At 33.5% G+C, this 14,263-nt stretch overlaps 2 protein-coding genes across 2 annotated transcripts in view; both read left to right on the forward strand.

Moving 5' to 3' along the window:
- LOC136818097 (uncharacterized) overlaps positions 1-4,300 on the forward strand; it is a 50,786-nt gene extending 46,486 nt beyond the window's left edge. The window contains exons 31-35 of the mRNA XM_067074453.1: positions 61-222; positions 1,336-1,437; positions 1,730-2,407; positions 2,979-3,117; positions 3,806-4,300. Coding sequence (XP_066930554.1) covers positions 61-222; positions 1,336-1,437; positions 1,730-2,407; positions 2,979-3,117; positions 3,806-3,845 — 1,121 coding nt within the window. The 3' untranslated portion in view covers positions 3,846-4,300. The remainder of the gene's footprint in view (positions 1-60; positions 223-1,335; positions 1,438-1,729; positions 2,408-2,978; positions 3,118-3,805) is intronic.
- Positions 4,301-6,243: 1,943 nt separating this feature from the next.
- LOC136818105 (uncharacterized) lies at positions 6,244-14,226 on the forward strand. Its single transcript, XM_067074462.1, has 3 exons — positions 6,244-6,463; positions 12,506-12,696; positions 13,103-14,226. The coding sequence occupies exons 1-3, from the start codon at positions 6,421-6,423 to the stop codon at positions 13,247-13,249; spliced, it is 381 nt and encodes a 126-aa protein (XP_066930563.1). The 5' UTR covers positions 6,244-6,420; the 3' UTR covers positions 13,250-14,226.
- The last annotated feature ends 37 nt before the right edge of the window (positions 14,227-14,263 follow it).

Raw genomic sequence — 14,263 nt, forward strand, 5'->3', positions numbered from 1 at the left:
CCAAGCCTGAGATCTTTTTATTAGGTCTTACTAATACATATTTTTCTGGTTTTATTCTAGAAACGGATGGGACACGAGAACCACTCTTACATAATATGAATTCCAATTTGTTCACATTGGATTTTGCCAGTGGTACAGACAATGTGATTAGTGTTTCATCTTACGATAATGTTGGTAACCAAATGGTTGATGGACCGAGATTGAATCTTCGTATCCCAAAAGGTATACCTGTTACTTGATTTGTTGATGTACCAGTTTAAGCTAGAGTGGGAGGGGATTAACGCATACATTAAGATTTTCAGGCTTCCTTGAAATGCCTTGTAGGGTCAATTTGAACGACGGTGCATTTTCACGAGAAGGGGTTTTCTCTTCCTCAAAAGTTGAAACAGTAAAAGTTTCGATTCTTAATAAGTATAAGAATATCTTGTTCAGAGGAATCTTTAAAGCAGTTCCGGCGGGAAAATAGAACGTTTCTTAAGGGCTCTGACCATAGTGAATTTTTCATAATTGCCGTGTTTAAAATGTGTTTTCTGACTTATGTAACCAACAAAACTATGGCATGTTATACATTTTCTGTTAGACAAACTATTCCTGAATCTGAAAATTCAAAAATTGCATTGAAAAAATTTGATGAAGAAGAAAATGAAGACTTTTGCGAGGAAGATTATTTCAACTTTGAAGAGCTTAGTTTCGGCGAAGAAAAAACATTTTGAAAATTTTTTCGCAGTAGATGGTGTATCTTTTACCGAACAATAAGAATTTTTGCGGAAAATTTTTGTAAATGCTTCTTTGTGTCGAAATCTCCAAAATAGTGGTTTTTAATCAATTTTTCATCTGGATTTTGCTTAAAAAAACAGTCATAACTTTTGACACATCTTTTTAGAAAAATTTTCCGCAAAATTTAAAATAGTTCAATTCTTTGCGGACAGTGGAAAGAAATTTTGAAACAAAAAAGTTAATTACCCATTAAAACTAAGCACTTTTTGTAAAAGAGGGTGATGCAACATATTATTAACATCTTTTTAAAGTTCATAACGTCATTTTTGCAATTAAGTTCTTAATTACTCTTAAGCAATTCATAAAGGCGATTCTTTGTTAAAAGTGTCAAGGAACCTGAAATATAACTTTTATGTTCAAATACCAAAATAGATTTTTGGACTATGGTAAGAGCCCTTAAAGCATTGGAGGTTTCTGCGCGGATGATGCAGATTTATGTAAATTTTCCGAACGGATTTTCCACCGAAAGAAAAAAGAACTTTAGGGGTGAAATTTTGGTAAATGCGACCATTTTTAAGTATCTTACTAAGTTGGTGTTTAAATGACTTTATTCTCTAGCCTCGTGCAAATTGTTGAATGATTGTTCAAATAATGGTGCTTGTGTCAGTGACAACGTATGCTCATGTTTCAACTCAAGATATGGAAAAGATTGTAATTCAAGTAAGACCGTTAGATTAATATTCTTTTTTTTTTCAGCCGTATAAGGTGATGAAAATCCATTCTTTAGTTTTTATTAAGCGGTTCGAAATAACGAGCAGTAGTTCTTAAGATTTATATTGATCAAAAGTATACTGTACTCATAGATTGAGGATAATTAATAAGTTTAAGTGTTTATTTAATCAGGGATGTTTTCCCTGGCAATGCTTTTCAATTTCCGCATTTTTGTTTCTAGAAAATATTATCCAAGAAAGCTCAACTTTCAATAATTTAAAATTCACCTTTCTTTTTATAGCTGAAAAACCGCTAGAACCACCCATTATTTTTGTTAATCCTATCCAAATTTTCAACTTTACTGGAAAACTACCGGTATTAGTATACGTTAAACGTGCGCCCGGTGATAACAAAACTCAAATCACTGCCGAACTGACCAATATTCCGGACAGTGTGAAAATTTCGACCGGACAGCGTGTCAATAACACTGTCTTTTTGTCGGAACAAGAACTTTCTGAAATGGAAATCTCTTTTGATGGTGAACAACAGGATTTCAAGCTAAAATTAACCGTTCACGTTGAAAAGAAATCTGTCCGAAAAAGGCGTTCTTTAGATGAAAATGTCCGAAAATCACGATCATTTGAATTCACGGTCAGCACTAAAGGCTCGTTACAGCCTGATTTAACAATGGAGGACAATTGTTACCCAAAAGATGCTTCGAAATTACAATTCATGTATAACATCAGAATGCCTTTAAATTCTCTCGGTACCGTTAAATTGATCCTTTCAAATGTGCCGAAGCATCACAACATTCAAAATGGTAACCTTGTGAGCAATGGAACATATCAGATTGACAATGCTTCAAATTTTGATTTGTTCACGATGACAGGAGCTTTTAGTGAACCGTTTAACATTTTGGTTACGGCGTCTGCAGCTCCAACGTACGGGGACGTCGAGAAAGTGATTCGGATTACACAGTGTAAGTAGTACCGGTACCATAAAACAATAACTATAAAAGAATTTAAAATTTTGCACTACTTCTTTTATGGTGTCGGATAATGATGCGGGGGAAATTTCCCTGAATACAAAATCGATATTGAGATTTGATTCTGTTTTAATGTGGAAACAAGTTTGACTCATAAGGATAGTTTCCACATGCTGGTTTCAGTGAAAAAAAGACAAGGAAACACTTTACGAGGTTGACATTTTGAAATAAAATCACCAAAACGTTCAAATACTTGAACTGAAGACAAATTTAATATACATAATTTTGAAATAAAGTTCAAAATTGCGCTTTCCAGTCTATTTGAATAGTATTAATTGGTCTCCAGGCTAAGGGACCATCCACATAGTACGTACGCACTGAAGAGGGAGGAAAGAGGGGGCTTAGCAAAAGCGTACGTCTATTGTTTAAATGACGTAATTTCTATTGTTCTCAGCTTACAAGGGGGGAGGGGGTATTCAATATTTGGAAAAATTTTGCGTACATACAACTTGGATGACCCCTAATTATAGTTAGATATTGAAAGATGTATTTTGTTTCTTCTTAGGTCAAAATAATGAAGAAGGAAAGGAAAGCGATGATGATTCATTTCCATTGATCATTGGTTTGCTTGTTGCTGGTGTCGTTCTTGTCATTCTTATTGGCGCCATAGTAATTTGTTGTAAACGAAAACGAGGCCCAATTATGTAAGAACTTAGTCCTTAGTTTTTGATCACGTTACCTAGTACTCCTCTTGGGATTGGTTTAAGATTTAATCACTTGATCAAAAAGTGAGCGAAACAAACTGATTTCACAGCGCTAGTTCAAGTTAGAAACAATGGAAAGAAACAAAAAGCTTCCAGACCAGAGTTTTTTATACGGACTATGGTAAGAACTTAATATTGATAAATGATCTCTTCCTTCTCCTCAGATTTCGAAGATTTTAATAAACATATGTATATTTTTATAGGTCTTTTTAGAGTGGCCGGGTAGCTCAGTCGGTAGAGCATTTGCCTTACAATCTAAGGGTTGTGGGTTCGATCCCCGGTCACCGCCAACTCAGCGGATGAGTAGCTTAGATTGGGTAATCTGATCTAGGCGGTAAGTTACTGGGAGCTGAGAGTAGGTGTGGCGCTCCACCTCAGTATTCGATCTCCAAGGTCTAGCGTAAATAGAAAAGGGGATAGACTCCCTCACTCCCGGCTCCGCCGACAGCCACCAGATCAATATACTTACTACTTATAGGTTATTACTATTAGGACTCTCTAACTTTATGGCTTTCAAAAGGATTAGTCGTAAAAATGTTACCTATACATAAGATTTTGTTGATTTCTTAGAAAATGGAAAAAAGTGATCTTTTCGTCCGGTATTTTCATTTTTCTAATTCTCTTTTAGATCGAAATCTTCAGGAATCAAAATGAATGAATTTATTTGATCAGGCCATCGTTAAATATGAATTATTCGGAAAACCAAAATACATACACAGTTATGATTGATCCAATGGATGAGATTTAGTTATTCAACTGTTTTGGATGATGTTTGTTATTTGGATCGTTTATTGACAATGGGCCCATTGCGGTGGCTCATAACTTGCTGATAAAGATTATCTACTTTAGTGATTAATTAGCTGCCTATATCTTGTAACGTTTTTGCTGATATACAAGTTTTAGGTTGTCGTGATAAAATGATGATATTTAAAGGGAAAAAAAGAAACTGAACTTACTGTATTAATATTTGAATTTCAATTTCTTTCGGAATTGATAGCACAGAACATTGTAAATAGAACACCAATTTATAATTTTTCTAATAATCATAGAAATTTAAATCATTTTTGCTCCCAGGACAATCTCAAAGACTGGTTTATCAATCTTTAAAATATTATCAACTATTAATGAAAAATCAACCCCGTGTCACAGACCTGGTCGAGCCCCTCCCCTAACCCTTGAAATTTGGTTGAACAAATCGTCCCTGGTAAAAAAACTAGTCTTAAACTAGACCTACTAGGAAAGTGTCCTATGGTTTTATGCTTATTGGAAATCGAAAGGAAAAAATGCACTTAAGGGCTCTGACCATAGTTGGAAAATTGATTTTAGTATTTGAACATAAAAGTTATGTTTTAGGTTCTTTAACCCTTTTAAATTGCTTTTTAATCAAATCCCTTCAGAGTAATTAAGGATTTAATTGCAGAAATGACGTTATGAACTTTAAAAAGACGTTAAAAGCATCACCTTCTTTTATAAAAAGTTTTAATGTGTAACCTTTTTGTTTCGAAGTTTTTTTAAAATGTCCGCAAAGAATTGAACTGTTTTAGATTTTTCGGAAAATTTTTCTAAATTAATGTATAAAAAGTTATGGCTATTTTCCTATGAAAAATTTGGATGGAAAATTGGTCAAAAAGCACTATTTTCAAGATTTTGAAGTAAATAAGCTTTTAGAAGAATTTTCCGAAAAAATAATTTTAGTTCGATTAAAGATACCATCTACCGCAAAAATCTTTTCAAAATGTTTCTCAAACCGAGTCTCAAACTGCATTTTCATAATTATATACTTTTATACACTTGCGATTGTGTTGATACTTTTGGGTTTCTCTTTTTTTTTAAATCATTTTTGTAGTTTTTTGTATCTGTAATATACGAGTCTTCTTAGAGAATTTTTTTTAAAGTTTTGCGTTTACTTTTTCTTATTGAGAAGCTGTACCCCATACCGATACCGATACCATCATCCAACTGCTGCTGTTACCGAAATTGTTCAAATTTTAATAGTAAGCACCCAAGTAAACAAGCAACCAAGTAACCTTATAAAGGTTACACAGACAGATAAGTATAGGCACTTTAGGCCGATTTTCGAACTTTTAACTACCCCTGTCAAACTTGGTTCATTGGAAAGCTCTATCTTTTCTAAGTATCTTTTATAAGTACCTAGTTTTTTTCTCAAACTGCATGATTTTCATAATTATATACTCAAACAATTCATGAACATAATCCATGACACAATAAAATTAACATTCGAACATTCCAAAGAAAGAATCAACTTCCTAGACCCCTCAATTTCTATCTCTAACCATCAGTAGTTCCACACTTCTATATATACAGAAAACCCACGGACCGCTCTCAATTCCTTCACTTTCAATCAAATCACCCCCTACATGTCAAAGAAGGAATTATATACTCACAAGGACTACGATACAACCTCATAATCAGTAATGACCGTAATCTAACAAAAGAACTGAATTTCCTTACCAAAGCTTTTCTGGCTCGTGGATACTCACTATCCCTCATTAACCACAACATTGCAAAGACCCTGTCAATACCCCGTGACACTTTGCTCTATGGTGGCTACCGAAATGTGGAAGTATGGAGGTGATACCCATGTCCTGCGTTTAGTTTATGTTCCCGCGGTTTTGATGAGGGAATCTCTACATTTTTTCTGGAAAAAAATGAAATCGCGATTCTTTTGGGAATGCGACACTTATTGGAAGCTCGACAGTTTGAAAGAAATCTTGACAGTTTGAAAGAAATCTCGACAGTTTGAAAGAATTCTCGACAGTTTGAAAGAAATCTCGACAGTTTGAAAGAAATCGCCAAATGACTCTTCTCGGCTTCCATATTTTAGCGTATTAATATATATAGATTTTTTACATTAGGATTAGGTTTTGTCAGTTTGTGGTTGCTCCACAACCTTGTAAAAATATTTTTATCCGCCATATTTGTTTATGATTTTTCGCGGGAAAACCAGTCGGGAGACCGGGGAAAATTTTCGGCTTCATAATCACTCTCCTTCGTTAAAAAGTTATCAGGCTTTTCTCAAACCCTGAAGTTATTAAAACAAAATTTATTCCGGGATTTCACCGAAAAGTCACAGCGGAGAAGAGAATCGTCAAGGATTCTCAAGCTGTGGGACGTTGCTGGCACAAACAACTGAAAACAACAACAAATCAGACTCATCCAACTACATCAACATATCAAGAAAGCTCCATCAAGTTGACCATTTACAGATTTATTGATCCAAAAATGGAACAATACAACCAATACACACATCTCGGCAGAGGAAATGGTAAGGATGCTGCTGTATATACAGTTAGTCTGGGAATCCTAAGCTCTTAATCTTAGAAAAAACAAAAACACCTCACAAAGTTCTAAGATTATGGAGCTTGGTGCAGGTAGATTAGTCTGACACAGAATGTTATAAACAGTCTGTGTGTGAACCCTTGTTGACAGACTTTCTAAACTTCGGAAACCCAGGCAAACATTCATAATCAACTTACCATAAAAACTCCTCCACAAGCTCTTAAGAATTTCAAAGCTACTAAAAAACACATCAAAACATCAGGCACATGTATTTAGACTTTCAGCCTTTCATTTAGACTTTATGTTTTCATTTTCATTTGTTTTTCTTTTTTCTGCAGAGTCAGCTTTTTCCATAAATTATGCTCGCACATCGAAATTATCAAAATGCGCGCAAAAGTACTGCCAAGTAATATGCTGAAAGATGGCCAATCAGGCCGAACCTGCATTGCAGGGAAAAATCTCCCTGTAGGCGAGTTACCTGCACGTAGCGTTAAACAAGCAGCAAAAATATCATAAACTAGACTGTGTAAAAAATGTGGGAGAGCTCCAAGTTGGAAAAATTTTCCCCGATAATCTAATTTTTCCAAATCGGAAAATCAGGAAATCGGGTGAATTTTCCTGCGAAGACCGACATCGGAAATTTTTTTCGCGAAATCGAGGAATTTTTCATCCCAATTTTCCAAACTTGGGAAATTTTGCCATTCCATTTTTTCAAAATCTGAATTTTTTTTCAGGAAATTGGAAAATTTTTGGAAATGTGGGAGATGCGGGAGAAAATCCTGAAAATGTGGGAGAGTTGACAGCTATGTGTATATACTGTATTATGATTACCAGTTGAAGAAGTGAAAATTATTGTATCAATACTGACAGTTTCAGTCTTATTTAAAACAATCCTCAGTTGAAAATAAAATTAAAAAAAACTAGAGTTTTGTTGCTCTTTACAAAAGAGAAGTTACTGTAAGAATATTTTCTTTTAAGGCTTTGCGAAGACTCAAAGAGTTAAAATCGTACGAGGGTGCTTCAAAAATTTTCAATGTTATTATAAAAAAATTGAATCTTAAATTATCTTTAAAATTAAGAATTCAACTACCATATTTGTCTTTTCAGTGGTTCCAAACCTGACTCTTTTAACCACTGGGCCGCTGAGCCGCTAGAAAATTCTGTAAACTAAGTAAATTTATAAAGTGACATTTAAAGTATATAAGAGGGGTACTGTAACCAGACCTCACATAGGCTAACTGAAGCTATGAATTGCCAATCCTCTAAATGAGCCCCATCCTCCATAAATAAATCCTGGGTGGTTACTCCTCCTGAGCCATGAGCAGCTTCGGGGCCTAAACTGGAAGAAACTCTTACTTCACCCTACGTGCACAATACTTGTCTTCTTGGATGAGATTTAGCTGCTTCTGGCTGCTTGGACATGCAGTAATTTTGAACTTTCAGATTTTAAGGCTGTTTTTGAGTAATGTTTCAAAACCTAAAACGACAAAAAGATGGAGATGTTCTTGGTAGGTTAGAAGTCATAAGTCTTTTGTTTGGTTAGTGTAAAACATAGGTCTGAGGTCACAGGTCAGTGCTGATAGGTCAGCGTCAGTTACTGTAAAACACAAAGAAAATATTTGAAAAACACCTGATGATGTCCAAAATATCATTCAAAAGGTATTTTATTGATCTAAAACTATTTTAAAGCTCAAAATCCAACCACGTGCTCAGCACGTACTTTCGCGTTCTATGCTGTGTACAACATGGACCTGATAGGTACCTGTAATATATATTACACCTATTATATCACACATGCAATAAAAATTATCTTTTCAATGTTATCAATGCATGTTACACATGTTAATTGTTATACACAAAGAACACATTAAAAAATATTAATGTCACCTTTTGCTTTAAACAGCCCATGAAAATGGTTATTTCACAATCACTATGTGATTCTCATTTTATCTTCTGCATCACTTTGGGTATGATAACAAGAATCGATTAAAATAGCGTCAATGGGATTATATCTTATAAATATTTAAATAATTTTATCCCCTAGCTTTTTGGAGCATTTATTGTTTTCAAAACCTGTCAAACTATATCCACTTGCAGCGTTGCAGCATTCTTATATAAGCATGAAAAATATTTTATTGTATTGTAAATTGATGTACAAATAACTTCATATTTTGAGATAAATGTCATTATTTACATAATTTAAGTGTCATGGGTTGTGACCTGTGACCTGTGACCTGTGACCTGTGACCTGTGACCTGTGACTTGTGACCTGTTGTCATATGACCTGTGTTTTACACTAACCAATCTTTTGTATTGACATTATTGGCATACATTTCCCAGAGTTGACAGGCATAGTGAAGATGGGGAGGCTAATATACCAAATAAAATGATAGACTTTCAAGACAATTATTAAAAATTTATTCATCTCAGAGAAGAATCTGAATTTTACTGAAACAAACAGACACAGAATTACGAACCTTCCAATTCAGAGAAAAATCCTTGAATATTTAAAATTTCCTATCCTTGAAATCAATCTTGAATTACATCCTTATTCTTTAAAAAACAATGATCAAAAATTTCTTTTTCTGTTTACATTGTGTGACTTACAGTAAAAGAAGATGAGAAATATTTTAAAAAGACCTTTTAAAATTATTTTTAAATATTTCCTTTCCAGAAGGAAATATTTGTTAAAACGGTAAAATTTCTTCTCCTTCAAGTCTAACGCTCGGTTTTGGTCAATTTCGTGAGTTTGTACATGAGTCTCTTTTTAAATCAAGCTCCGGCGGTGAAAACAGTAGAAAGTTCTTTTCTTGAGGCGGAAGACGTCATTTCTTCGAGAAACGTCTGTGGTAAATGTCCGTACGGCGCTCTATTCTCCTTACGTCGATCGGGCAACGTCGGCCGTTTCAAAAGCGTATTGTTGATCGGACCATACTGATTTGTTTCTAACTGTCAAAACAAAGATGGCAGAAAATAGACAACAACTTTTGCTCTTTCGCTAACTTTTCTTTTGATGAGTTGAATTGGATCATGATTTTTGTACGATTGTCACAAGGAATGGTCGATAGTGAACTTTTCATAATATTCCTTTCTGGATTTGATGTTTCGTTTTTACATTCTGTTGGTTTGGCTGGAATGAGCTGGAATGAGAGATGATACAATCTCTTGGTCTTGGAAAAACAGGACATTTTATCAACTTTCACAACAAAATAACTTCAATTTTGTTTGTATATTTACATAAATTGTACGAAGGCAAGTGACTGTTAATAAATTTGACCATGTTATACCTGAAAAATTACTTACTTGCAATGAAATTAAAGTTTGCACCCAACGAATGCAAATGCCGACAATGCAACAATGGGAATGGTCGATGAACTGATTTTAGTTAAACATTTAAGCATGGAGCAAAATTGACTGGTTAATGATTGAATTTCCCTTGGTTTTTTTTTTTATCTACAACAATAATGAATTAACTGCTGGGGTTAGTGACAGTTAGGTTAGTGAAAACTCGGTTATAAATTTAAAATTTTAAAGATGCCACAGCCCCCTTAAAAGGTTTATTGCATTGAATATGGATGTAAATAATTTGAAATCACCTCACATGTACAATTAAAATTTTTCTTGAACTTGGAGATTTTCTTCCCCGCGTGCATTTTAAAACGTGGAAAACTTTAGTTGTGAATTTAGAGATCTTTTATAACGTGTGTTTTAAACGTGGAAACTTTTGTCGTGAATTTGGAGATTTTCTTACCGTCAACTGCTCTAACTTGGGACTATCTGACAAAACATGGGACGGCAATTTGGCCACCATTTCACCGAACCTCCAAAGTCATTTAATTTGAGTTAATGAACGGCGTATTAAAAAATGGCAAAACGATGGAGCGCGGCAAGTTACACACGTGTTATTTTGTTAATCCCATCAGGTGATAGGCTGTTAGGCAGCGGGCGTTCTCTAATTCTTCAATCGGCGCTATCAGTGAAAGTTATCGTGACATGTTATGAAAGGAAGTATGATTGATAAACTTGGTGGAGTTATCAAAACAAATTTGTTGTCAAAGAGATTTAACAAGTTAGTGAAAATACAGACCAGATATCAAACAGTCCCATGTTTCGACCAATCGTCCCAAGTTAAAGCAGTTGGCGGTATGTACTGTATGTACATTTAATAAAACGTGGAAACTTTTGTGATAAATTTGGAGATTTTCTTACGCGTGCATTCAAAACGTGGAAAACATTTGTCGTGAACTTGACATTTTCTTCCACATGCATTTAAAAAATGAAGAAAACTCAAGTGATTTCCTGGCATGACAATATATTTTCTTTTCTGACATTTTTTTGGAAATTTTGATTGTTTCCAAGTATGTGAAATTTTTTGCTCTTGTAGCATGCTTTTGGAAATCATAAAATGGCTTCTGTTCTAACAGAAGATTCCCCTAAAGGGGAATTTTTTCCTATCAACATTCTTTCATATTATTAAATGTTTCCCAGTATATAAAAATGAGATTTTTTTTTTTGCATTCTGTCGGAAAATAGGAAATTGTTTGCCTGTTTTGAAAGATTTTTACTTTTTAGCACGTACATTATTTCAAAAAACTCCGAAAGTTACTTTTTAAATTTTTACATTTTTTACAATATTTTATATGAAAGTATAATGCAAAATATTTCATCTCATTTTGAAAATATATATTCTTTGGTTTTCTTACTGTGAATATATTCTCCTTTTTGTCATTCTTTCATTTTAAATATTTGCCCTTTTTGGCTATATAATATTTCTGGAAATCAGCGCTTAAAATAATAATTATATAATAAGGTCTTTTGATATGTTCAACAACACTCTACTTGGTGACCGCTAGTATAATACTAAAATCCATTTAAAGTCCACCTAACGAAAATAGACCTTTTTTCAAAGAGACCACCCTGTTGAATAATTATGTAGTCCAGCAGAAAAACAATGATAAAACCATGCATAATTATTACAATATGCATGATACAGTAACTATGCATGGCTCTATCATTGTTTTTATGGCTGGACTACATAATTATTCAACAGGACGTCCTCTTTGAAAAAAGGTCTATTAAAGTTCCAGCCAATTTGATTACTGCATTGTTGTTCTCAGTCGGGTTCAGCTTGGATATATTTCGTGATCCATAGCTTTGAACCTACAGTCATCTTATGAATAATCCTGTAAATACTGGCAATATCGTAAATGGAATTTTGAAATTCTTAGGGACTTGTGTTGCTTGATGTTATCTGAGATTTAAAGCACTTTGAAACCTTTTTAGGACATCAATTATTATTTTAACATTTGTAAAGGAAATATTTATCCGCATCTTTGCGGCTCTTGTTAAGCATCAAAAGAATTTCAAATCGCCCTCAAACATGATTTTCAGTCATTTTGAGCACTTTGGAGTCCTCAAACAAATTTTGAAAATTTTACTTTAACCTTTTGTGCGCGCTGATTTTTTTGAAAAAGTTGAAATTTTTCTAATTTTTTTTTGAAACTCAAAACTTTAAAGCGCCATAAAAGCTTGTAGCCTTTGATTTAGAAGATAGTTTTGGTACCATTGAAAAGCTATTTTCATACTCTTTCTTAAAGCATTTGGTTTATGCTTCTTTAAATCAAGTGGAGCTATGGCCTCAAGTGTGAGACTCAGTATTTTGGCTTGTTTTGGACGCATATTGGCGTCCTTCGGTGTCTAAGGGTTAACAAAAAATGAATTGCCTTTTCAATTTTTTCAAAATTTTTGACAGATTGTTTCTTATACAAAATCATCAATGTAGTTCAAGGAAATAGTGAATGTATTTGAGAAATGGAAATTAGTGATTACTATTTTAGACAGGAGACCCGTCTTGTATTTTATAAACTGATGTATACAGAACAATTTTTAACCACTCAAGTAGATATCAATCCTATCTAAACCATGAAGTAGCTGAAGGAAATTGCTGGACATAACCCTTTTTAACAACTCCTCAATCCAAACATCTTTAAGAAAAAACACGAATGAATAACAAAGAAATTTTCTTTAGGTCGTGGTCGAGGTAAACGAATCATGGAATTCTTAAAGAACATCCAAATAAAGGAAAAGGAGAAGATTGGTCGAAGATCCTTCAATAGAGCACCTGGATCTCCTGTACGAGAACAATTTCAAGACGTAGCGGCGTACCAAAATTTACAGAAAGCAAATGCATGGAAAGCCAAGTTAGATATGGAAAGCCAGGTACTGTAATAGTTTATCTTCATTTTTTTTTCTTTCCTTTGAAATTAATACTGAAGTTGATGGAACAGCTTCCCTTATTATTGAAATTTAATGCATTAGATAAATCTGATATTTAAATAGAGGAATTAGATGACCCAAGAATGATTAAATATTGCTAATTCTTATAATGTTGGCTCACAGCTCATATAAAAAGTGTCGTCGAAAGAAAACGAACAAACTCGCTTGGTCGAGCTATCAAGTAAATACAAATGACGGAAATGAATTGGATTGTTTTAAAAAACATGATGTTTATAATTTTTGTTTTCTACAGACCAATTTATTAAGTGAAGCATAAAAAGCCATAAGATGTGTAACCAAATAAAGATAGAAACTTAAGTACAAACTTATCAAATTCTTTATTTTTCAGTGTATTTGCGATGAATCGGTCGAAAAGTTGATTTGTGGCAACTGTAATGGTATCCTTAATAAAAGACCTCAGATAGTTTGCAAAGTCCATAGAATAATTCACCTAATGGACTATAAAAACTGTCCTCATTGTAAAGTAGAGCTGTAGGGCTCTATGCGCTATTCTAATTAGTGTTTTTTTTCTTGTTTGAGTTTTTCTTCTGTCGTGTTTTTCATCCGGGCTCCCTCCCTATGACCTCTTTTGTTTTCTTCTCGAAGGCCCCATCAACACCCTACCTCTTCTCCTCTCGCCTTCCCTTTCCCCGTCTCTTGTGTTTCTGTTTTAATATTTCACAACCATTCCTGAGAATCAAAATACCTCAATAGTTTTTATGCTTTGGCAGCTTTTGGAATTCTAATTTTCTCCATCTATTAGAATGCTGGTCATCTATAATTCTTTTTCATCCTTTGAGTTAAATGAAAAGATAGATAATTAAACATGTAGTCATTCATCGTCAACCGACTTTTTTTAAATCATATTCAGTCAGTCAACTTAGAATGCTTTTAAGTTGTTGCTTTTCAGAAGTTTATAATTCCCAAACCTTAAAAGATAAACTATAGAAAGGCCTTTTTGCAACTTTCAAATAAAATAAAATGTTTGAAACAGGTTCTGAACATCTTTTAGGGGGATTTCTTGTTCTATGTATTTTTTTCCGTAGAATTTACCATGCCCCAAGTTTCAAATAATCATCGTATTCCAATTTGCTTTGTTTTTAACATGGTAATAATTGTCCAACCCTTTGTTTATCAAGTCAAGTGAAGATCGCCATGGTCTATTTTGTATGGCAGGAAATGATTGTAACTCTTATTATAACAACAATAATAATTCTTGCGAGTCTTAAAGCTTGACCCAACTCTGAAGATTTATTACTTTAAACTACAAGCTTGCAGTTTTATGCCAAAAAGCTATTCTTTATATTTTGTTTACATTCGTAGATTTTCAAGTCCGATATTTTTGTACTTTTTATGAAAAATGAAAAATTAAATCTCATTCCAAATGATAGATATTATAGAGATAGGTATATATTATGAAGGCTGTATATTTTATTTATTTTTGAAAACCGAAAAATATTATTTTCCTATTTATGAATTTCTGATTATGATTTAATTTCTATATTCCTTA

This window comes from Clytia hemisphaerica, unplaced genomic scaffold (genome assembly GCF_902728285.1).
Source record: "Clytia hemisphaerica strain Z4C2 unplaced genomic scaffold, Clytia hemisphaerica genome assembly, whole genome shotgun sequence".
Lineage (NCBI taxonomy): Eukaryota > Metazoa > Cnidaria > Hydrozoa > Leptothecata > Clytiidae > Clytia > Clytia hemisphaerica.

Bases quoted from the DNA above. Each gene is read 5' to 3' on its own strand.
- LOC136818105 (XM_067074462.1), top strand. From the start codon at position 6,421: ATGGAACAATACAACCAATACACACATCTCGGCAGAGGAAATG. The intron at 6,464-12,505 runs GTAAGGATGCTG...AATTTTCTTTAG, and splicing joins ACATCTCGGCAGAGGAAATG to GTCGTGGTCGAGGTAAACGA. The intron at 12,697-13,102 runs GTACTGTAATAG...TTTATTTTTCAG, and splicing joins AGTTAGATATGGAAAGCCAG to TGTATTTGCGATGAATCGGT.